The 25654-nt window shown below is 33.6% G+C and overlaps 1 protein-coding gene across 1 annotated transcript; it reads left to right on the plus strand.

Moving 5' to 3' along the window:
• The first annotated feature begins 19762 nt into the window (after window positions 1-19762).
• LOC131655420 (transcription factor ICE1-like) lies at window positions 19763-22521 on the plus strand. Its single transcript, XM_058925307.1, has 4 exons — window positions 19763-20995; window positions 21165-21389; window positions 21936-22106; window positions 22245-22521. The coding sequence occupies exons 1-4, from the start codon at window positions 19985-19987 to the stop codon at window positions 22326-22328; spliced, it is 1491 nt and encodes a 496-aa protein (XP_058781290.1). The 5' UTR covers window positions 19763-19984; the 3' UTR covers window positions 22329-22521.
• Window positions 22522-25654: the final 3133 nt, after the last annotated feature.

Raw genomic sequence — 25654 nt, forward strand, 5'->3', positions numbered from 1 at the left:
GAAGAAGTCGATAAACACACGAAGATGGGATAATGTGAAATCTAAGGGCCGGGACCAGGGGGAGCTTCAGATATCAAGATCAAGACTACTTTTTTCTTCACTTCCTTTCCAGAAAAGTTGGGAGCTAAGCATATGTATGAGATCTTTCAATCATATGGGGACATTGATGAAGTTATCATTCCAAACAAGAGAGATAGGAGGGGAATGAGGTATGGATTTGTTAGATTCTTTGGAGTGAGCGATTCGGAATTCCTGGCCACCAAGCTGGACAATATTTTCTTAGAAAATAAGAAGATATTTGTGAACTTACCACGTTTCCAAAGGAAAGATTCTTTTGGTATTCAAGAGAAGATGAAGGATAAAATAGGTGATAGAGGGAAGCATGTTGGGGGGCGGCAATGGATTCAGAAGCCTGGGTTAGTCAGAAGGGGAGGGGATAGAGAGGCGAGTTTAAGAAGGGCTTCCTTTGTGGAGGTTCTGAACTCTAAAGCTTCTGAGTCATTACATCGGAAGCTACCTCTCATTTATGACCAACCAGAAGGTGATCTAGAATGATTCAGAAAGGCTTTTACAGGTTTCACTTCCAAACCAGGGTTGACTTATAATCTACAAGAAATCTTTAATGCAAGAGGTCACATTGATGTCAAGATTACACCTTTGGGGGCGAATATGTGTTTGGTGGAAGATTTAACGGAGGGAGCCATATCTTCTTTGCTGAGGAAGGAGGATCCCTGGATGAAACAGTGGTTCAGGGAGATTCGTCCTTGGAAACCATCAGATATTGATTATGAGCGCATAACATGGCTAAAGTGCTATGGTATTCCATGTCAGGTTTGGAATGAACATTTTTTTGGCCGTTTGATGGAACCCATGGGAACTTTCCTCTGTCCAGATGATAGTACAAGGCTCCAAAGAAAGATGGATGTTGCACGTGTTCTGATTAGAACAAAAATCTCTAATGCCATTAATGAGGATTTAGAGGTGGTTCTTAATGGAACTTCTCTGAATATAAAGATTTTAGAAGACACTTCCAGTCCCTTGAGGGAGGTGTCAACTTCGGATATGGACTCAGATTTGTCTTCTTCAGAGGCCTCTGTTGACGGTTCTAGTTTCTGGAAAAATGAAGACGATGTGCTATCCTCCGATGATGATACCGAAGTTGTTCCTTGTACAATGAAGACGGTTCTAGTTTCTGGTTCCTCTGCAAAATGTGTCCGAATCCCAAGATAGGGCGCTTGTTCCAAGGGAGAGGGTGTCCGTATTTCCAGAAGCGGCTAAGGAGAGAAAATCTTTTCAGGTTACATCAACTCATCAGACTCAGGATGGAGTGTGTCAGGAGAAATCCTTGGAAAAGGGCGGCATGAGTCTGCAATTTCGGCAAAAGCAAGTTCCAAGAATAAACAACTTTTCTTTAGAGGAAAAGTCAAATGGGAGGGAGGCTGCTTTCCAGAAAAATCGTTTGGGCCTATCTCATGACTTGGGCCTTCAGAGGTTAAATGTTGAAAGGGCCCAACTCGGTAGAAAGTCCAAAAGCCTCGCAGATTTGGGCAGTCCATCCCCAACAGAGAACGTTTCAATCCAAACAATACTTAATAATAAAAATAACAAAAAAAAGGGGCTTCCTACTGTAGCTAGGGATCAATTCTCACCGATAGCTAAGGATTCGTATTTTGCAGCGTTAAGAGCAAAAAAAATGAAGTCTGTTTCAAACAATTCTTCTTCATCCTCTTCGTCTGCTAAGTTCTCTGGAGGATCGATACTGTGTTGTGCGAAAACTTCTGATTCTGATGTTAACCAAGGAAACGAGCGCTTTTGGGATCAGGAGAATCATTCGAAAGCGGTGGCTATATGGAAGTCGGCATCGGAGCTAGGAATAAGGGGCGGTGATGATGATTCAGAATATATCAAAGATATTTTGAGACTAGAGAAGATGGAGAAACAATATGAAGTTCTGAAGGAAGCAAAATCATCAAAGTTCAAATGAATTTAGTTTCATTAAACATCAGAGGGAGTGGGAACAGGGCAAAGAGGCAGGAGATTAGAAAACTTCTCGAACAGGAAAAAATTGACCTATGTCTCATTCAGGAAACCAAACAGTCTCATATTTCTGAAGAGTATGTTCATTCAATATGGGGTAGGAGGGAGGTGGAGTGGACATACAAGAAGGCAGTGGGGAGTGCTGGAGGTATGATCATTTGTTGGAATCCAAATTTGTTTCAAATTACTTGTAGCTTTCATGGTACGGGTTATGTAGGAATTCAGATAACATGGCAAAATTTGCTGTTATATATTGTGTGTATCTATTCATCTTGTTTCTTAGAAGAAAAGAGGCATCTTTGGGCGGAGATTTTACGGCGGAAGTCGAGTTTTTCGGAGGGATTATGGTGTTTGGGAGGCGATTTTAATGCAGTAAAAAAGACAAATGAGAGGAAGGGAAGAACAGGCAGTGGTAATCTCTCAGAAATGGCAGAATTTGGAGCTTTTATTGAAGAAATGGAGCTGATTGACCTTCCTGCAACAGGGAGAAAATTCACTTGGTTTAATGCAGCAGGCTCCTCAATGAGCAGACTTGACCGTTTTTTACTATCTGAAGGATTAATAGGTGCTTGGGACCTGAAGGTACAGAAGGTGGGGGATAGATCTTTCTCTGATCATTGTCCAGTGTTTCTCAAAGCAAATAACAGGAACTGGGGGCCAATACCTTTCAAGTTCTTTAATCCTTGGCTAAAGCATGAAGAACTTATCCCTTTTGTCGATTCGGTTTGGAATTCTCTGAACATTAGTGGAAGAAATATGTTTGTTTTTAAGGAGAAATTAAAAGCTTTGAAATTAGAGTTAAAAAAATGGAACAAAGAAGTCTTTGGTTTATTACAGTTAAACTTAACTAAAGCTATCAAAGAGATAAACCAGTGGGACATGGCTGTTGCAGATGAGGCGTATCAGGGGGATCCAGAAGTTGCTAGAAGAAGATCAGAAGCACAGTCGTCATATGGGGAAAGGCAAAGCAGATGCGAAGATTTTCTCAAATTGAAATCGAAATGCTCATGGCTAAAAGATGGGGATCGAAATTCAAAATACTTTCATTCAATCATGAATTTCAAATTTAGGAGAAATGGAATTTTGGCACTAAGAGATGGAGTAAATTTGATTGAGGAAGTGAGTGAAGTAAAAGCTTTAGTCTATAATCACTTCAAAGCAAGCTATCAAGAATCAAATATCAGAAGGCCAACATTGGAAGGAGTAAATTTTAATTTCTTATCAACAGAGGAGAGTAATTTCTTGGAAGAACCATTTTCAATTGAGGGTGTTAAAGAGGTGATATGGTCAGCTGCTCCAGATAAAAGTCCGGGGCCGGACGGATTTACGATGGATTTTTTCAAAGCAACTTGGAGCATAATAAAAGAAGATTTATTTTCTTGTATTAACGAATTTTTTCTTGTAGGTTTTTTACCAAAGGCGTTCTCGGTTTCCTTTTTGGCTATAATTCCTAAAAACTCAAATCCACAAGGGCTGCATGAATACAGACCAATAAGTCTGATTGGTAGTGTCTATAAAATAATTTCAAAGCTTCTTGCAGGTAGATTGTCAAAGGTGATTGATGGTCTGATTTCATACAACCAAACGACGTTCATTCCTAACAGATCCATGATGGATGGTGTGCTGGTCCTAAATGAACTAGTGGATTACGCTCAAAGAAAAAAGAAGAGTCTCTTCTTATTCAAAGTTGATTACGAGAAGGCGTTCGATTCGGTTTCTTGGAACTATTTGTTCTTTGTGTTAAAAAAGATGCGATTTGGATCAAAATGGCTAAATTGGATCAAAGGTTGTATCTGCTCGTGTTCTCTATCAGTGTTAATCAATGGTAGCCCAACTATGGACTTTACTATGGAAAGAGGATTACGCCAAGGGGATCCACTTTCGCCGCTACTGTTTAATATTGCAATAGAAGGTTTTGCAGGACTGATGAAGGATGCAATTGATGGATCGTTATTTCATCCTTTCAAACTATCTGAGGAGCTTCAATTCAGTCTGTTACAATTCGCCGATGACACTGTTATTCTGGGTGATGCAAACAGGGAAAATATCAAAACAGTGAAGGCCATGCTAAGGGGATTCGAATTGGCTTCGGGTTTGAAAGTAAACTTTCACAAGAGCAAGGTTATGGGTGTAAATTTGTCAGATCAGTTCTTAAATTCAGCTTCTGCCTATCTTTCCTGTCCTATAGCCAAAATCCCGTTTGTGTTCCTCGGTATTCCTATAGCTGCAAACCCGCGAAGGAAACTTACTTGGGAACCTATTTTAGCAAAGATCAGGAGAAAGCTCTCTTTGTGGAAGGGGAAACACATCCCGTTCGGTGGTCGCTTAACTTTGATTAATGCGGTGCTCAATTCTATACCGCTATTCTTCTTCTCTTTTTATCGTGCTCCAAAAATTGTTTTGCAGGAAATTATCAAGATTCAGAGGGCATTTCTTTGGAAGGGAGAGGAACATAAACGTAGGATCAACTGGGTCTCGTGGGCGGACATTTGTAAACCAAAACTTGAAGGAGGATTGGGGATAAAAGATTGTGAAACTTTCAATTCAGCATTGTTGACAAAATGGGCTTGGAAACTGTGTTCCGGTAATTCAGCTATTGGAGCTTCTATTCTTACTTTTCGTTATGGAAACTTGAGAGATATGCTGTTTGAGCCTTCCCGTTTTCAAAATTCATCGGCTAATTCATCGCTTTGGTGGAGAGACCTGAAGGATATAGTGAGCTGTAGGGGTTCAGTCGAGAATTGGTTTGGTAAAAGTATTACATGTAAATTGGGAAATGGAAATTTGATTGACTTTTGGAATTATCATTGGGTCGGATTGCAGCCTCTAAAAGTCTCCTTTCCGTCTCTTTTCGGGGCGGTTCAGAATGTCACTGGTAGCATTCTCTCATCGGGTTACTGGGCTGATGGGAAATGGTGCTGGAAATTGGTCTCGGAGAATGACCTGTTACCGTCATTGGCGAGAGAAGAACTTAACCAACTATTAATCATTCTGGCTGAGTTGCAACCCTTTCCAAACTCATTGGATTCTTTTAGTTGGTGGAGAGATTCGGCGGGTTTTTCAGTCAAAAGTGTTTATAAGTGGCTGTCCGGTTCGATATTGTCGGGGACTATGCAAAATTCCATACATCCTTCGGCTTTTAAAAAGCTATGGAAAGTTGCGGTTCCTTCAAACATTAAGTTTTTCGGTTGGAGATTATTTCTCGATCGTTTGCCAACGCGTATTCAGCTCGGGAAAAGGGGGGTTATACTTCCAAATGGTGCTGGCTGTCCTTTTTGTTCTAATGAAGAAGAATCTGCAACTCACCTTTTCTTTCATTGCTCAGTATCAATTCAATTCTGGTCAAAGGTATTTGTTTGGTTACGTATTCCGTTGTATAACCTGCAGGGGTCGGTCTTAGAGAAATTTGAAACGTTCGTGAACCCGATTGGGAACACAAATGACAAGTTTTGGAGGATTTTATGGTTGGCAGCATCATGGACATTATGGAAAGCTAGGAATGATTTGATCTTCAATAGTATATCATTCGATTTAAATGTGTTGTATTATCGGTTAAAATCTACCTTGTGGGACTGGTTGGGGTTTTGTAACAAAGACAATACTGATTGTTCTTGGGAGGATTGGTTGATAAATCCTGTAGATTATTTGTAACTTGTAATTTGATGGACGGCTCGTAAAAGTTCGGTTTATTCCGGCTTTTCCCTTTGTATTAATTTGTGCACTCCTAGTGCCATATTTTAATATAACTGAAAAAAATATTATTACTTAATTACCATAAAATTAGTTTAAAAATATTAATTCTTTTATGATGATGACGACATGCGCCACAGTACAAGAACAGATTAGTAATGTTCTACTACTATGTTCTATGTCCCATCCCTCACGAGGTTAGTGATGAAATAATAAAAGGAGAGTATATCTTTCCTTTCCCTATACCTACAGCCTGCAACTTATTTAAGATTCTTGTCCCTCTCCAATTAAATTTCTAACATCTTTAGCAAATGAGTATATGATTTTAATTCAATTTATTGCATTAAATTCTGACCCAAGTTTTACTATACACATGCATGATGTAATTACAATTACATTTTTTGTGGACTTAATCTTAACAAGTTTATCTTATAATATATGGTACGGTTGAATAGTACTACTGTTTACAAAAAAGAATTGAAAGTTGAAACTACTGTGTACCAATCTCTAGAGAGGCTGTATAAGGTGTTATAATTTGTATCGGGGAGTAATTTGGATTGGGGAGTAACTGCATTGACAGAAAAGCTTAGAGAAACTTGGGACTATGATCAGTTTCTTTTTTAAAAAAGTTTAAAAATGATTTTATAGTATTATATATTTTAAATATTTTTTTACTTTTAAATAAAAAATTAATTAAATAATTTTTCCTAAAATATTATTTTATTATAACTTTTTTAAATATCAAAATGTAAAATAAAATAGTTAAGTTTGACATTATTTCAAATAGTTTTCCATAATACATTTTTAAAAAAATTGTAACTAATAATGTATATTTAGGATTATAAGATATCAAAATTAAGCAGACAATCGGTAAAAACAAATTTTAATTTTTTCTAATAACATAAAAATTGTTTTTATAAAACAAATGGGTCTTAACAACATTTTCGATGGAATGGATTTTTATTGTTGTTGTTTGAGTTTATCTGGTTCTAAAATAAGAATGAGAAAACTAAGAAAATAAAATTCAAGATGAGAAAGATGATTAGATTTTTTTATATTGAATCCTTTTATTTTTATTTGTTGATGAAATGTGTATTTATTGAGTTTCAATTAAACTATTATCTAACCATGAACCAACAAAATCACTGCACCCAATTTCTTGGTGTGCAGTTCACTAATTTATATGATAGTTTCTAATTTTTTAGCCCAATTCAAAGTTAAATTAGGCGTTCTAAGTGTGATAACTCAAAATTAAAGAATTATAATTAACTATCCTTACGCAATAAGTAGACTAACTGTCAGAAATCCCTACGCATCTAAATCGATTTTCTACTCTCGTAAACGACAAAAGCTTTAAACTCAAGAATAGGGCTGGAAATGAGTCGAGTCGAACTCGCCTCAACCCAGTTTGACTCGTTAAGAATTGACCGAGTTCGAGTTCGAGTTCATCACGAACTTTTTTTCCAGCTCAAACTCGACTCGTTCAGAATTGGCCGAGTTCGAGTTCGAGCTCATCACAAACTTTTTTTCTAGCTCAACTCGACTTATTAGAAGTTCACGAACATCTCGGTTCAACTCGTTAGGTTTATCTTTTTAGGTTCAACTCGCTTATTTCCCAGACTTAAAAGTAATTTTTTAAAGTCTATTTTTTATATATATTTAACATTTTAAATTAATATTTTTATAAATAAAAAATAAAGAAATAAAATAATATTTATAACATTGAAATTTATACGATGTTGACTCTATCTGAATAATTTTTTTAGAAATAATTTGCTGAGAATATAAATTAACAATTAAAACCGTTAGATTAAAAAAAAGAGTGTGTTAAGATTTGGAGCAAATATTTAAACTTACTCATATATAATCGAGTTGACTCGTGAACCTAACGAGTCGAACTATGTATAGTTCAAGTTCGGCTCATTTAGCTAACGAACTTAGTTTTTAGCTCATATTCAGCTCATTTAGTTCATGAACCTTGTTCAACGATTTAATTGTCGAACCGAGTTCCGAACTATTTTCGAGTTGGTTTGGTTCATTGCCAGCCCTACTCAAGAATATATTAAATAAGATAATAGTAAGAAAAGTACTCAATAAATCTCAAACAAACATATAATCCAACAAAGTAATACTAAGGTTCATCTCAAAAAGACCTAATACAGAGAAACTTAGCTACTCATTGATAAATTAACAAATAACATGAGTTGATAAGTCTTCATCATTAAAATATATGGAAGACTAGCTCTCCAGTGCTCTTAAAATTTCCCCCTTGAATATCCATAGCTGTCACTTTATCTCCAGGTTTTAGAACCCTCCATAAAGTAGTCAAAATTGCCTTTAAATAGTAATCTATGTGTCACTCGAAAAATGCCCCATTGCGCCATGATGCACTAGTATCGCACCGCGATACATGCCTCATCGCACCATGATGGGATGCATTGTGGACGCGAGAATTCCAATGGCCAAGGCATTTTTTCTTCTCTTTTTCTTCATAATTTTTACGAAGTATTTATTTCTTCCTTGTCTTGGATTTTTGCTAAAATTTTCACACTTTGGCATCGCTTTAGCTCATTATTCTTCCAAATTCATCTGAATTTTCTCATAAAAATTGTGTAATGAAGATTGTCATCATTTTACAATACCATGTTGATCAAAAAGACTTTCGAAGAATAGAGAATGTGTGTTGGTTACATCAACCTTAATTGGGTGTGCCCCAAAGACTTGTATTCGTTTCCAAACATAGAAAGGTTGGTGGATGGTTCACCCGAATACAAGTGTTTGTCATTCATGGATGCGTATTTGGGCTACAATTAAATACCCATGTACGGGCCAGAGAGAAATAAAATAGCCTCCATGACTAAACAAGCCTATTACCATTATAACATGATGTCTTTTGGCCTAAAGAACGCAAGGGAAACATATTAGAGGATGATGAATAAAGTTTTCAAAAGAAAAAAGAAAAAACACTAATGGTATATATGGATGACACAATCTCTAAATGCAACCAAGAAGAACTACGCGGTCAACATCTCACCCCATATATTCCAAGAGTTTGACAGTATAATGAGGGGCTTAACCCAGATAAGTGTACCTTCGAGGTCAGAGCTAACAAATTTATGGTTTTTTATCTGACAACGATGTAAAGTCAAACCAAGATAAGTGTGAGGCATTCATTTGAAAGTCAACACTAATTATAAAGAAAGAAGTGATAAAACCAAATGGAATGTTGACAGGTTTAAACATGTACATCTCAAAGTCAACTCAGAACGCCTTACTATTTTACAAATCGCGGAAGAAATAGGTACATTTTGAGTGGACCCTATAGTGTGAACACACATTTACATCACTGAAGACATCCCTATCAAATCCACCAGTATTAACTCAACCATCAGTCAGGGATATTTAGTATTTTTGTTTAGTTGTGTCTGATGAAGTATTTGGCGCCTTCCTCGTAAGAGAGTTGAACTTTGAAACAATTTTGAAACAAATATGGGCGTCCAAACATGTGTTAGACGCATCTGGAGATGCATATGGACAAGGGCAATTTTTTACCTTAAAACCCTGCATACGCGTCTAGTGGCACGTTTGAATGTTGCACCATTCCCTACGCGTTTGGGGATGCATCTAGGATGCTGTATTTCCTCATACATGTTTGGATACGCATATGGACAGAGGTAATTTTTTTGTGCGCCTAAAACCAGTCATACGGATCTAGAGACGCATCTGGATGCTTGCATGTTGTTGGACGCATTTAAGGATATATCTGGATTCCCATATGCATTTGGAGATCCCTATACATTTGTGGGTGCATCTAAGGATCCATACACATTTGGGGAAGCACATCACTAGTGTATCTCTTTGGCATGCTTCAAGGTCTAGATGCGTCAGGAGACGCGTCTAAGTATAATTCTTGGTCTTTTTTAGCTTTCCTCGTTATCCTTGCAACCTGCAACACAAGTAAAACCTTTCTCAAAAGATCATATGATGCATGAAACATTTGAAAACATTGTAATCCTCATACTACAGATAAAGTATATAAAATATTTAAATTCGATATACGTATACCAGCAGAATATAAAATATACTGCTAAAACAATGATAAAACATATTTAAATAGTTATAAATATTATTTATCTTTAACTTTTAATTTTACAATCTGATTCACCTCATAAATCAATAATGGGATCATCGTGACTGTCATCACTGGTCTATAACGTGACGGGATCCCTAAAGACCACCATCTTAATGTACTTGATGACATAAATTGATATAGATGAGTAACATGGAAATTACATGTGATCTCTAAATAATGTCTATTTCCAACTGGTCCAAATAAAAGTGAGACAAAACTGAAGTTCCTTAGGTGCAATTCAAAATTAAAATGTTTTCACATGTCAAAAACATAATATTCTTATAGCAATAATACCTTATAAGTTATATTTGTACAGAAAATCAAACATGACATAAAGTTTGTACCAAGATAAAAACAAAGGATTGAACATAGAAAAATAAGGAAAATACTCCGACTAATCCAAGACAATATCAAAACCGAGACCCATGTAAACAACATGCCCTTGAAAAGTTTTAGGTGTCAAATCTTTGGTTATTAGGTCACCTACCGTTTAGTTTGTTCCTATATGTTCTATCAAAATATATTTCTCGTGAACTCTTTGTTTCACAACAAGATACTTGATATTGATAAATTTTGACATTATAGAGAAGATAATTGAGGGTGAGAATTTGCATTAACATTGCTTGAGATACCCATTATATATTTATACAAATTATAGTTTATTAGGACATAAGTAACAAAGCTGAAAAACTGAATCTAACTGCCTGTAACCGGTTACACAAAACCTGTAACTAGTTACAATTGTTTCTACAATCAAAATATAATAGTGGTATCCGGTTACCAAAATGTAGTAACTAGTTACACCTGTTTCAACAGCTAAAGTTTCTACACTCTGTCATTGATTACGAGAACACAGTAATTGATTACAACACTTGAATTACTGATTTTTTCATAACACATCATCTTATTTAAGTGCTTCAAGTCTTTCACGCCCATGTTCTTCTTCAATCTCTTGAATATTTCAATTGTGACTCCTTTGGTTAGCAAATTGATAAATTGGTCTTCACTTCTACAATATCCCAATCTCAACCTTTCTTCACTAACAAGTTTTCTTAAGTAGTGAAACCTCGTCTCAATATGTTTGCTCCTCCCATGTGCAATTGGGTTCTTATCAAGGTTTAGCATAAATGTTATCAACCATGAGTGTTACTGTGTAACTCTATTTGCTGCCCAACTCCTTCAACAAATCCACTAACCACACGGCTTGATACGCACACAATGAAGCGACAATGTACTCATCCTTACAAGAAGAGAGTGATACTACCATTTCCTTCCTCGAACACCATGGGATTAGTGTTTCACCGAATATAAATATGTATCCATTTGTAGAATTTCTATCATATTTATCTCCGCATCAATTAGAATCGGTAAAACCGAGCAAATTTCATTTTATGTACTTGCCTATTGCAGGAAACATAATTCTGCAGCCAATAAATCCTTTGACATATCTTTGAATCCTCTTGACTGCTGTCAAGTGAGACACCTTGGATCTCTTCATGAATCTACTCACAATACCGACACTAAATGCCAAATCTGGCCACGTACTGCACAAGTAACGCAAGGATCCAATCAACCTTCTATATTAAGTTGGATTAACATCTTGCTCATCCTCATTCTTTGACAACTTAAGCATCAACTCAGCCGGAGTAATGGTAGAATTACAATGCTCCATTTTAAACGTCTTCAAAATCTCTAGCGCACATCTTCTTTGGTGCATGATTTGTTCCTTATTAGACTTGTGGAACTCAATTCCAAGGAGGTATGTCATAAGGTCAAGGTCGGTCATCTCAAATTCCTTCATAAGCTCACTCTTGAACTTATAAATGCAATTTTTGTTGCTGGACGTAATCAACAAATCGTCTATGTATAGACAAAGAATTATAACCCCTTCACTTGTATACTTCTTCATATACACACCATGTTCGGATACACACTTCTTGAAAACAATATTCTTTAAGAAACCATTAATATTTTTTCTTGGATCTTATTTCAAACCGTACAACACTTTCTTCAACTTGTAGAACTTTGACTCTTAGTTTCACAACAAAACCAGGGGGTGTTCTACATAAACTGTCTCTTTAAGCAGTTCGTTCAAAAATGCATTGTTGACATCCATTTGGTAGATGGACCAATTGTTGTTATTTTCAATACCAACAACTAGTCTAATGGTTTCAATTCTAGCCACGGGTGCAAATACTTCTTCAAAAGTCCGTGCCTTCTCTTTGCGAAAATCCTTTTTCAACTAGTCGAGCCTTATGCTTGAATATTTCACCCTAGGATTTGTCTTCTCTTTGTACACCCATCTGACACCAATAAGCTTCTTTCTTCCCGGTAGATCAACTAAATCCCAAGTCTTGTTCTTCTCTATCGGTTCCAGCTCTTCTTTCATAGCACAAATTAGTTTTGAATCGCTCAAGGCCTCTTTCGTTTTAACGGGGTCAAATTTGGCCATAAGTGCAAAATGGACGAAATCACTATCATCATTGACTTTGTTATCTTGGAAGAACTCACAATCTCTGAGTCTTGGAGGCCAACTTCTTTGCCTTTGTTGGTCTTCTCACATTCTCGTCCATTTGGGCTGCGATAGGGCTGTTTTTGCACTATCAAGCACTGCATGAATTGTTTCCTCACAAGTGTACTGGTTACATCTTTTTGGTAATCAGTTATAGGCTTCTACAACTCCTTGATTTCGTGAAAAATGACGACTGAACTAATCTTGATTCTTCTATTTTCTAGATCATACAACTTGAAACCACCAGTAGAGTGATACCCTACAAGTATCATCGATTCTCCCACGTCATCCAACTTCTTTCTAAGCTTCCCCAACAAATGTCGATATTATTATTATTATTATTATTATTATTATAAAATACAACTTATCTCTTTAAAAATATAAAATAATTTGTTTATTTATTATTATTATTGTTATTATTATTATTATTATTATTATTATTATTATTATTATTATTATTATTATTATTACTATAGCTTGTAATTATTGTAAGAGTTAAATATGTTTTTATCCCTATAAATATCTCAACTTTCATTTTTAGTCCTTATTAAAAAAATAATATATTTTAATCCTTACAAAAATTTCTTGCATGCAGTTTTAGTTCTTGCTATTTTCTAAAATTTTGAATACTGTTTAATTTCTTTTAAACTTTCAAATTTTTGAATAATTCTTTTCATACATGTTTAGAATACAATAAAACATTTATTTACCAAATTTAAGAATTTTTTAAAATAAAAAGAATTAAATATAATTTTTTTAAAATTTAAAAGATAATGATAAAAATAATGAAAACCTCGACTTATAGATTAAATTTTGAATTTCTATTTTTTAGACGAACTTTTTATAACGTTCTAAACATATCTTTAAAATAATTGTTCAAAGATATACATTTGTTTAATAATCGAGACTACAATTACATCCATAAAAAATTTGAAGGAATAAAATATAAGTTTTTAGATAAGGACTAAAAATAAAAATTAAGATATTTATTGAAAACAAAAACAAATTTAACCCTTATTGTAATTATTACTAGAAGCAATCGTCTTGAAAATAGAGCAGAAACTCACATTTTATCTCCCCATAAACAATCGTCACTTTTCTAGACTTTTAATTGTTTGTTTGTTTTTTTTAGAAAATGACACTCACATTCCTTGTTTGTTAAACTAGTAACAAACCCGTGTGTTTGCACGGATTCTGGTACAGGACGCGCAATTGTTTCAGATGTATTTTTTTTAATAGAAAAGATGTATATAAAAAGTGGCTTAATTGCAACTTTAGTCCCCCTATTTTGTCTTTTTCTTGATTTTGATCCCTCTATTTTAAAAATCACTATTTTAGTCCCCTTTTTAAGTTTTTTGTATAATTTTCGTCCCCCTATTTTGTTTTTTTCTGCAAAATTAGTCCCTATTGTTGTCCCCTTTTCAACATAAAACTCAAAAGGGAGACCAAAATCGTGGTTTTAAAAATAGGGGGACCAAAATCGAAAAAATGATAAAATAGGGGGACCAAAGTTGCAATTAAGCCTAAAAAGTAATTAACATTTTAATCCGTAATTTCATGTTACCGTTAACATTCAATATTTTGATAAATATCTTCATGTTCCCGTTAATATTCAATATTGTGATCAGTAAGTTCAGGTTTCCGTTAATATTCAATATTGTGATCTGTAACTTCATGTTCCCGTTAATACCCAATATTTGAATCAGTAACTTCAGGTTTCCGTTAATATTCAATATTGTGTGATCAGTAACTTCATGTTCCTGTTGATATTCAATATATAATCAGTAACTTTAGGTTTCCGTTAATATTCAATATTGTGATCAGTAACTTCATGTTACCGTTAATATTCACTATTTTGATTAGTAACTTCATGTTCCCTTTAATATTCAATATTTTAATCAGTAGCTTCAGGTTCCCATTAATATTCAACATTGTGATCAGTAACTTCATGTTCCCGTTAATATTCAATACAAATAATCACTAACTTCATGTTCCCGTTAATATGCAATATTGCGATCAGTAACTTTATGTTCCCGATAATATTCACTATTTGATCAGTAACTTCATGTTCCCGTTAATATTCAATATTTTAATTAGTAATTGCAAGTTCCCGTTAAAATTCAATATTGTGATCAGTAACTTTATGTTTCTGTTAATATTCGATACAAATAATCAGTAACTTTAGATTCCCGTTAATATGCAATATTTTGATCAGTAATTTCAGGTTCCCGTTAATATGCAATATTGTGATCAGTAACTTCATGTTTCCGTTAATATTCACTATTTTGATCAGTAACTTCATGTTTCTGTTAATATTCAATATTTTAATCAATAATTTCAGGTTCTCGTTAATATTCAATATTGTGATCAGTAACTTTATGTTTCCGTTAATATTCAATACAAATAATCAATAAATTCAGGTTCTCGTTAATATGCAATATTGTGATCAGTAACTTCAAGTTTCCGTTAATATGCAAAGATAAATGTTTTTAAGTGTAAAAAATTATTCAATATTTGAATCAATAGAAAAATTATTCACAAACCCACTCTTTTCTAACACACCGTCCTATACTTCCTTATCCATCCTATTATCAAATTTCACCATTAAAAATATAATAAAATACTTTCTTATTCTAAAATGTTGTAATTAAAAAAACTTAATAAAAAATATTATGAATAAAAAATAATATTTAAATATTTAATGTTGTAAAAAAAAATAATTTATATTAATGACTAATCCAGCTCATAATATCTTTCATCATCACAACAAAATATTATATGATTAATACATAGATTAATTAATTAATATGAATATAATATAATTTTAGAGCCAATAAACAAGATAATAGAAATCTAACATTATGCTCCAAAATCAAAAGAAAATAGGAGATCTACGTTTTATGTACACCTACAACAAAAAGAGGAAATCTAACTTTATTCCTCAAAATAAAAAAAAAAAGAAGTAGAAGTTGTAAAAAAAAAAAAAAGTAGTGATTTGAAAAAAAGAGTGTGAAGTTGGAAAAAGGATGTGGTTACCAAGACCAAAATCAAAAAGTCACTTTATGAGTTGATCAAAAGTTTAGAAACAAAACAATAAATAATGAATAGAGAACAAAACTATTGAAATCTAAATGAAGAAGGCATCCACTTGTCAAGCTTAGAAGCAATAAGGATATTAATGTCTTTTCTAGAACAATAAATTTTCTGGATAGATTTTATTAATTTCATCTATTTATCTTATCTCTAAATAGATTTTGGTGGTTGGACTACCCAATGAAGGATTCAAAATAAACAATTAAAAACAAAATGTTATTTGATGAAATTACTACTCGGAGAAACCGAAGGCATGAATGAACGAGAATGAACCTAGATTTGCAATTATGGTTTTAATTGAATAGGAAAAATTTGTCCATCACCGACCATAACCGATCATTTGTCCACCCTTAAATCACATATCAACATGTAAAAGTTCAAAAATCATCTTCGTAGATTAAGCACACAATTATACGAATTCAAAGATTATTACGTCTCAACATGTTGTATTAATCTTGTCATTTAGGGTTCACATGATTTATACTAACTCTGTTCTTTTATCTAGTAAGAAATATAATCATTGTTGTATTAAAAAATAAATTAGGAAATTTTTTACGAAATTATTTTTTATTAATGGTTTGAGAAAGATAAATTAAAAAATTGAAAAATAATACTAAATACTTAAAGATATAATAGAAAAAATAACATTAATAATTCATCAACATCATATAAAGAGATAAATATTAATTTAAAGGTACCGGGGTGTTCACCAATATAATTTAAAGATATAATAGAAAAAATAACATTAGTGTTAATTAATTTAAAATTTTAATTTTTTTAAAAATAAAATAATATTAAAAAATGATGTGGCAATAAATATATTTATTTGATTTATTTGATTGGAGGAAGATACCAATACCCAACCAAATTCAAAGGTACCGGAGTGTTCACCAATATAATTTAGTATGATTTTTCTCTCTCAAAGTGATATATAATAAAACATGGAGATATTTTTTCTTAATAATGTAATAATTTTATTATGTTGATTATTGAATTGAGTGATTTTAATGACAAAAAAATTGAATGATTTTAAAGCTCCAAGTGAACCAACACACAAAAGCAAAATTGGGCTTAAAAATCTAGCCCACTTCGCCAATGTGGCGGATTGACGAGCTGTAGACTTGCTCGCCTTTTTTATAATTTTTTTTCATTTTTTAAATAGATTAATAGAATTTTTATATATTTCAATTGGGTTTTTCACTTTTTTTTTAGAATAATTTTTTATAGAACATCTTTTTAACAAATTTTACTAAAAAAAAAATATTACATACAAATAATATTCCACCATATTACCCAAGAGCACTTGGATGAGATGGCAAGGATCTCTTCCAGCTTAACCAGGGGTCGTGGGTTTGATTCCTGTCTTGGGCATGCAGCATATGGTCCTACCCAGCTTGAGGAATTAGGGGCACGTAGCATATGGTCCTACCCGGCTCGAAGAATTAGACGCAATTGCCGTTTTAGTTATTCAAAAATAATAAATGTATAAAATAAAACCATCAAGAATTGTAACAAAAATCATGCGGGCTTGGCGGGCCGGCCCACCCCGTTACGTCTTTAACTCGTGGGGTTTTTTGTTTTGGAAGAGCGGTTTAGCGTGCAGGCGGGAAATGAGCGGGACATGTCTGATTTTCCACATTACCAGCCACGTGTCCATCTCTCTATACAACCTTCGCCTTCACCCCAAATTCTATTAGAAATTATTATTGAACACTCGCCCCCACCTCCAATGGGGACAAATTTCCCTACTCTACTTCGTCTTTAGAAGCCACAACTTATTCTTCAAAATAAAACTTATTTATATATTTTCGAATCTTTATATTTCATTTTTTATAGCAACAAAAACTAAGAGTTAAATTAAATAGTAACATTCAACATAAATCAATCATATAACTTAAATTTTTACAAATACAAATCTGAAATATTAATTATTCAAACAACATATTATCTCAATAAAGATAAATTTGTAGTAAAACTTAGTATAACTAATTCTAACTTAATATTTTAGAGTAGATCAAGTGGTGGCAAAGTACTATATGAGTTTCAACACACTTGCACTGCCCCGTTTTAAAAATTCAAGTTTCTTCTACATCCGCCTTACCTCTAGTTTAATCGGTTTTACCCTGTCAATTTTAGGGCAAAGTCGGTTGGATTAGACCAATTTTAAATATTGTTGTCATGCATTATAGGTAGGACTAACATTAGTGACAGAAGAGCATTTGAGAATCAAAACTTTTGAAATTTTACTATGTAGAAAGTAAAAATAAAATTGAATGGATGAAGTAACTCAATAATTATGTACTAATTAAATGAAATGAGTGTAATGCGCAAGTCAAAGGTTCAATTCCTAGCGAATTTATTTATATTTATACATTAATATGAATAAGTTGTTGATATTTATAACTGAGTGAGGTATCTCAACTATTATGTGATGATTGAGTTAAATGAATGTAAACTAATCCAATAATATCTAACAACGATAATATTTATATATTAATATCAACAGGGTTGGCCCTGGATCCGGGCAAACAGGCCCGCAGCCCAGGGCCTCTAATAAATGGGGCCTCAATTGGAAGGTGTACTTAAGAATTTATAATACTGTAATTATAAATTATATTTTTCTTAGCAAAACTGTTAGACAGAGGCTTACTTAGGGGTGGGAATAGGCTAGGCCAGCCTACAAGGGCCTATGACCTAACCTATATAAGGCTATGCCAGTTATTTAACAAAAAGGGCATGCTTACGCTTTTTTGAAAGCCTATTTAATAAAATAGGTCAGACTTAGGCTATTAAAAAAAGCCTATAAAGCCTTATAGGCCGACATATATTTTCATGTATATTAAAAATAGGCTAAATAGATAGGCCTATATTTGCATGTTTATTAGAAAAAAATGCTAAATAGGCAAGCCTATATATGCACATATATTAGAACAAAGGCTAAATAGGCCGGTCTATATATGCATATATAAGACGACTTATAAGGTTTCTTAAATAATATGGATTAATTGAAAACCATAATAAAAAATAGGCTTTTAAATAGGCTTTCAGGCCAGGCCAGACCAAAAAAGAGAGCCTATTATAGGCCACAAGCCAAACTCAGGCCTTTCAAGTTTATTGTAGGCCAGACCCAGACCTTATAAAGCCTAATTTAGCCTATTCATTTGGGAGCAGATAATGGTTTGATACTTGCTTGGCACAATTAGATTTTTATTATATTTGTTTTTTAAAAGAAAAACTTCAATCTTATATGCAGAGTTAATTATACCTTAATGCTACCTAATTCCATAAGTTTGCAATGAATTCCTATATAATTTTTTGTGATAATTATCATTTATTAAATTTTAATTATAAAATAATTTTTATTTAATCAATTAAAATTTATAATGAGAATTTAAATCAAAATTTATTTTTGATAATTATTTATTGTAATCCTTGCAATTTTATTTTAACTTAGGATCTATTTTTTTTATTTGTCCAAAATGTCTAAAAAGTCGGGACCAACCCTAAATATCAATAAATTATCTATATTTATAGATTACTAACTTTAAAAAAAATATAGTTATGTAAATATAATACGAGCTAACAAGTGAGTGATTGTACATAAAAATACTCATTAAGCTTAATTCACATAACTGATATATAATCATACATAATAGAATTCTATTTTTTTAAACGGTTATAAATTAGTTATTAAATGATTATATTCATAACCATTTTTATAATGAATTTAGATTTAAATTTTTTAAAATACAATTTATTTACAATATTTTCATTTAAATTTTTTATTTTTAGAAAAAATATTTTTTTTTCAAATTTTTTTTAAAAAAAACTTGTTTTTTTGTTTTTTGAATAAAATAAATTTTCTAAAAGTCATAAAAAACTTTATTTTTCATTTTGTTATTTAAAGAAACTAATTTAAGATTTTTTTAATTTATAAAAATATATTTATTTTATTTTATTTTAGATATAGATGTTAAAAATATAAGTTTAATGGATATGTATTGTCCATGTGGTCCAATAAGAAACTACTAATTTATCAAATCATCTAAATTATTTAAAAATATGATGACGGTGTAAAGTTAGTACATATCTTATTTTCTCATATACATTTCTTTAAAACTATATTAATAACATGTTTAACACATGAATTTGATTAAACCTACATTAATAATTATTATTGTGTTTGTTTTAATTTGAGCACCCTTTATTTAATGGTTAAGTAAACTTTAACTGTTTTGATTAGTTAGCCTGATTAAGTTAGTAGCGTATAACGTTCCAAAGTTGTGCTTGTCTCCAAAACCACATTCTCAAAATCCCCAAAACCAGCACTAGAAAACAATGGACAAATCAAAAGAAGAAAAACTGAGTAATCTAGAACAACAGTTGTAAAGAAATGATTACGTTCGTTACTTATAAGAAGCGTTGCTTGGAATTCTTACTCTAACTTTCCAACCTCATTTTATGTTATGTTATGAGTTGTTGATTAGCATAAAGTTTCAAAATTTCATGTACAAATATTAATGCCCTTTTCCTTCTGCAACATCTTGTTACTTTTTCACCTTTTCTACTTTCTTCTTCTTCCTTTTAACAACCTTTCTCTCTCTAGAATGAACAACAACAACATCATCAACACTGGTTGGATGGAAGAAAGAGAAAGTGGAAACACCACTCCTTCTTCATCTGCTTCTACTTTTCTCCAAAACAAACAACAGTTTGCTGCTTTCAAAACCATGCTTGAAATCGATGATGATGAATGGTACATGAAAGACATGGCTTTTCCACCTAACTTGGATACTGTTTTACTCAACAACACTGTTGATTCTGTTTCTTCTTCTTCGTGTTCACCTTCTTCATCTGTTTTCAATGCACTTGATCCTTCACTTTCGAATCTTCAGTGTTTTCTTCCTCAGAATCAGAAACCTGTTGATACTCTTTCTTCTCTTCTCAACACCCCTTTTGAGATTCCTTCTGAATTTGGTTATCTTGAACCTCAAGGTTCAGCATTACCTGCTTCTTCAAATATGGGTAGTTTGGTTGATTTCAATGCTACTGAGATGATGAGCTTGCCCCATTTGCCTCAAACTAGCAATGGCTTCATGGGGTTTCAGAACTCGGAAGAGGGTTCTGGAAAGTCGCTGTTTTTGAACAGGTCCAAGGTTTTGAAACCGCTTGATTCTTTGCCTCCTTCTGGGACACAACCTACTTTGTTTCAGAAGAGAGCGGCATTGAGAAAGAACATGGGGAAGGGTGAAGTTGGGGAAGAGAGTGATAAGAAAAGGAAGATGAATGGTGGAGATGAAATTGAAGATTTGAGTTTTGATGGGTCTGGTTTGAACTATGATTCTGATGATTTGGCTGAGAGTAATGGCAAAAATGGTGGAAATGCTTCCAATGGGAACAGTACTGTCACTGATCAGAAAGGGAAGAAGAAAGGAATGCCTGCTAAGAATTTGATGGCCGAGCGTCGCCGGAGGAAGAAGCTCAATGATAGGCTCTATATGCTGAGGTCTGTTGTTCCCAAGATTAGCAAAGTAAGTGTTTTTATCTTTTGCAGCTTCTTTAATTTCAAGTTTTCAAGTTCTTAGAGTGTTCATGATTTATGATTCTTAAAGAGTGTTTAGGTAATTGAAAGTTTTAATTTTTGTTGCTGTGATTTGTGGTGGATCTATGGATTCTGTGACATGATTTTTGCTTTGATAGATGGATAGGGCTTCAATTCTTGGGGATGCAATTGAGTATCTGAAGGAACTTCTGCAAAGGATCAATGACCTTCATAATGAGTTGGAATCAACACCTGCTGGATCTTCACTGACACCTGCTTCAAGCTACCATCCGTTGACACCGACTGCATCTTCGTTGCCGAGCCATATCAAAGAAGAACTGTGTCCCAGCTCACTGCCAAGCCCCAATGGCCAACCTGCCAGGGTAATGTTGTTTGTTTGTCCAGTGCTGGAATTTGTCCTTTTGCTTACATATGTGCACAAATTCACACTGCTTTCTGACTTTTTATTCCTAAAACTAGAAATAGTTATGTGTATATTGACAGATAGCATATTTGTATATGGATCTTGTGATTGCACCCAATTACTCACATCTTGGTTGTACGATCAAGATCAAACGATCTACATGTGACCTGCTGCGTGCAATCACAATGCACACAATTATTCACATCTTGATCGTACGATCAAGATCAAACGATCTAAATGTGACTGGTTGCGTGCAATTACAATGCTCACTATCTAAATCCTTTATTTGTGCTTTAAAGTGAAACTAGCTTCTGATTGTTTTTGAGTAGAAATGTAATGAATAAAGTATCTTATTGTTCTTATTTACCTTGTTTAAAGTTATCAATCTTGGTTTGATACTAGGTTCATCATATACACATATGAGCATTTAGGATCTCACTAGAATGATTGAATAAAAAGTATCCTTGATACCATTTTGCAATTGTTATTTTCACTTTTTGTATAGGTTGAGGTTCGGTTGCGTGAAGGAAGAGCCGTAAATATCCACATGTTTTGTGCTCGCAAACCTGGTCTGTTACTCTCAACCATGAGGGCTTTGGATAGCCTTGGATTAGACATTCAGCAAGCTGTTATAAGCTGTTTCAATGGATTTGCTATGGACATCTTCAAAGCTGAGGTAAAAAAATTGCTCTGTTTACTAATGGAAAGTATATACGCAATAATCAAAGTAATCAAAATCGCGGCCATTGTTTGAAGTTGTTTATTTTTTGTGATTGTGGCGTGAAAATGAAAACTAACCTCTTTTCTCTTACAGCAATGCAAAGAAGATCAAGATGTTCATCCGGAGCAAATCAAAGCAGTACTGTTGGATTCAGCTGGTTTTAATGGCATGATCTAATTAGTTTAGGGCAGCAAGCAAACTAGTAATTTCCATTTCAGTTTATGAGTTTTTACATTTTAATATGATCACAGTTCAAGTGTGTGATACTGGCTCTGATGGATTCAGTTTAAGTTGAATAACTTGGATTACAAGTAATTTTCATATGAATGGATTTTATTTGGCACCTTCTAGAAGTTTCTATTGTGATTGTGAAGATTGTTTTTTTCTTCTAGCAAACAATGAATGAATGAATGAAAATCAAGGTTACTAATGCAGTGACCGTTGGTAATGGATCCTTAATGATAGTACATCTGGTCCTATCCTTACAACTATGTCTTTGCGGATATTTGTGGTCCCAATAATAAATTGGAAATTTGAACTTGTATACGTAATATTTTATGTTTACTAAAAATGGTGGATGTAAATATTTAATATCAAGATTATTTAAAGAATAAACTTTAAAAATTACCATATTAAATGAATCTAGCTGTAGTTGGGTTTAGACGTTTATTCTCCCCTAGAGGTGGCTTGTCACGAAAGCCATAAATATCCAAGGAAATTAGGACCACATTACCTTTAGAAATTTAGACTGTTTTGGATCGAGTTGATTTTCTACAAGAGGAAATAATATTAAAAAAAAAAAATCAAACCTTAAGCGCATTTTCATACTTTTTCAAGGTAATAAACATTTTTATTCTTTTAAATTGTTATTTTTTTTTTTACTTTTTACACATAATAATAATTATTGTTTTTTAAATAATAATTACTTTTTTTTCCTATAATACTCTTAACCTTGTAGTAATTTATTTTACTTTTTTTCTATCTCTATAATATATGATTAGGGGTGTTTTTGACAAAACTACTACTATTACTACCTTGAACTTTGAAATAACACTTAATTTTTTTTTCTAAAAAATGACACTTATAACGAAGCAGGGAGTAAGAATCTGGATCCTCGGACGTGGTAGGTTATGTAGCTAGGTTATGCAGCTGGATTTGCAGTCAAATAGATTGCATAACACTTTAATAAAATCATTTAATAATTACTTTTTGTGAATAAGACTCATATATTACAAAAAAATAAAAAAACATTACAAATGGGAGGTGGAAAAACCTCGTCAAAAGAAATAAGATAACCTAAAGAAAGGTATACCTATCCTGTTCTTTACAAAATCTTTCCTAATTCCAAGGGGATGGAATAAAAAAAAACTAATGGGATGAGAAAACAGACCAATATTTACAAAAAAGTCTGCACAACTATTACCCTCCCGTTAAATGTGAGTGATAAAAAGATTAGAAATGTTAGATGGATTCGTGTACAAAGTCCAACGGGCTCTAAACCTTCAAGACACCAAAGAATGGTTGGAGAAAGCTTTGACCACCAAAAGTGAATTCCACTCAATTGAGAGCTTGCTCCAACCATTGCTTTTCGCAACCTCAAGCGCCCTTAAGACCGCAAAGAACCCAACATAAGAAGAGGAACCAAAATTGATGCACTCGACAAAAGCCAAGAGAAAATCACCCTTGTGATCACGAAAAATACCACCATAGCCCGAGGTAGAAGAAGAAGACAAGAAAATGCCATCACAGTTACACTTAATCCAACCTTGAGAAAGAGGACTCTAAATCACCTCTTTAATAGCGGGAGCTTTAGGGGGCGGACGGAAGGGCCGAAAGCTTTCAATAAAATAAAGTCATGCATCGAGCACAAGGATGTGGACAAAGAGTTATTCGACAAAAGTTTCACTTGGAATAAAATGTTGATGGCCAAACGCAAACACGACTTAATGCTGTGATGTCTGGAATTGTTCTGCATGAACCAAATATGATTAAGCAAGTAGATAACTGCGACAGAAAGCACCAAGCAAGACTGCTTAGAACTCCCAGAATTACACTGCTACCACCAAGCAACAAGCTAATCTGGGCAGTAATTTAAATTCAAAATACGCACCAACCAAAACCAAAGCTTTTTCATAAAACTGCATGTAAAAAACAAGTGAGCAATGGACTCTAACTCACAAAAACAAAGGTTGCATTTGAAAACCAAGTGAATACCTCTACGACGAACCTTCTCATCTTTTGGAACTTTATCGTGCATAAGCTTCCAAACAAAAAGAGATCTCGCAGGGGGAATGTTGGGGTACCAAACATTCTTCGCTCATTCCAGCTTTGGGGTCCGAGAGACTTTGAAAAGATAAGCCTCCTTGAAGCTGAGACTGCCCGATTTTGTATCAGACCAGTACCGAAAATCTAAACCAGAATGCAAAGGGAGCAATGGTAACTTGTGCAAGAGATTAGGAAACCACAAAGACCACATACTGGGAAGCACCCACTGCCCCTGTTAAATGAAATTAGAAACAGAGGCGAAAGGATCAATATTATGGGACAATAGAAAATCCCAACTAGTATCTTCAACAACAACACTATCACACCATAAATCCAACCAAAAAAGAATGGAAACCCTAGTACCAAGTGACCAAGCCGTGTGACTCCCTATAAGACTTCATTTCGATTTTATGCCAATCTAAAGAGAGGAAAAAATATGATGCTTGATAATTTCGTGAGGCTGTAAAACCCACTTCTTCAACATTAACGTTCATTCCACAGTGCTATTAAGGAGATCCCAACCAAGCTTTAAATTGGTAGCTTCATTATACTTAATTAAGGACCGAATACCAAGACCGTCATGAGCAATGGGTTGACAAAAATACTTCCACGCCACAGTGACCAACTTCTTGTTATTAATATTTCAAGAAATAAAATTCTTAGAAGCCTTTTCAATCTTCCGCAACAAAGAAATAGGCCAAGAATAAAGGGAAAAGGAATAAGTAAGTATACTTTAGATAAAAGCTTTGACCAAAGTAATTCTCCCTTCCATAGAGAGCAAGGTCCCTTTCTAGGCAGCAAGCTTGGAAACAATCTTGTCAGCAATATCACGAAGATAAATAGCCTTTACCCTACCTTTGAAAATGGGGACACCTATATAAATGAAAGGAAGAAAACCTTTGTTGAAACCAGTGATTCTGATAATTTTTTCCAGCCTTCTATTTGAAATGGCCCCTGAGTATATGAAAGACTTCGAGATATTAAAAACCTGGCCAGAATCAAAGGAGTACTTTGTAATTTTTTTTCAAATCATAAATGTTTAACATCCTACCTGTACAGAAAACCAGAATGTCGTGAGTGTAGAGCACATGCGAGGGAGCGAAAGAGTCCTTAGAAGATCTTATTAAATCCAAAGCACCCTCAATAGCCAACCTAGAAATTCTCCTACTGAGAACCTCCTTAGTTAAACAGAAAAGCAAAGGTGACAAAGGATCACCTTTCCTAACTCCCCTTGCGTA

This window comes from Vicia villosa, linkage group LG3 (assembly GCF_029867415.1).
Source record: "Vicia villosa cultivar HV-30 ecotype Madison, WI linkage group LG3, Vvil1.0, whole genome shotgun sequence".
NCBI lineage: Eukaryota > Viridiplantae > Streptophyta > Magnoliopsida > Fabales > Fabaceae > Vicia > Vicia villosa.

Bases quoted from the DNA above. Each gene is read 5' to 3' on its own strand.
- LOC131655420 (XM_058925307.1), top strand. From the start codon at position 19,985: ATGCCCTTTTCCTTCTGCAACATCTTGTTACTTTTTCACCTTTTCTAC. The intron at 21,390-21,935 runs GTAATGTTGTTT...CTTTTTGTATAG, and splicing joins CCAATGGCCAACCTGCCAGG to GTTGAGGTTCGGTTGCGTGA. The intron at 22,107-22,244 runs GTAAAAAAATTG...TTTCTCTTACAG, and splicing joins TGGACATCTTCAAAGCTGAG to CAATGCAAAGAAGATCAAGA.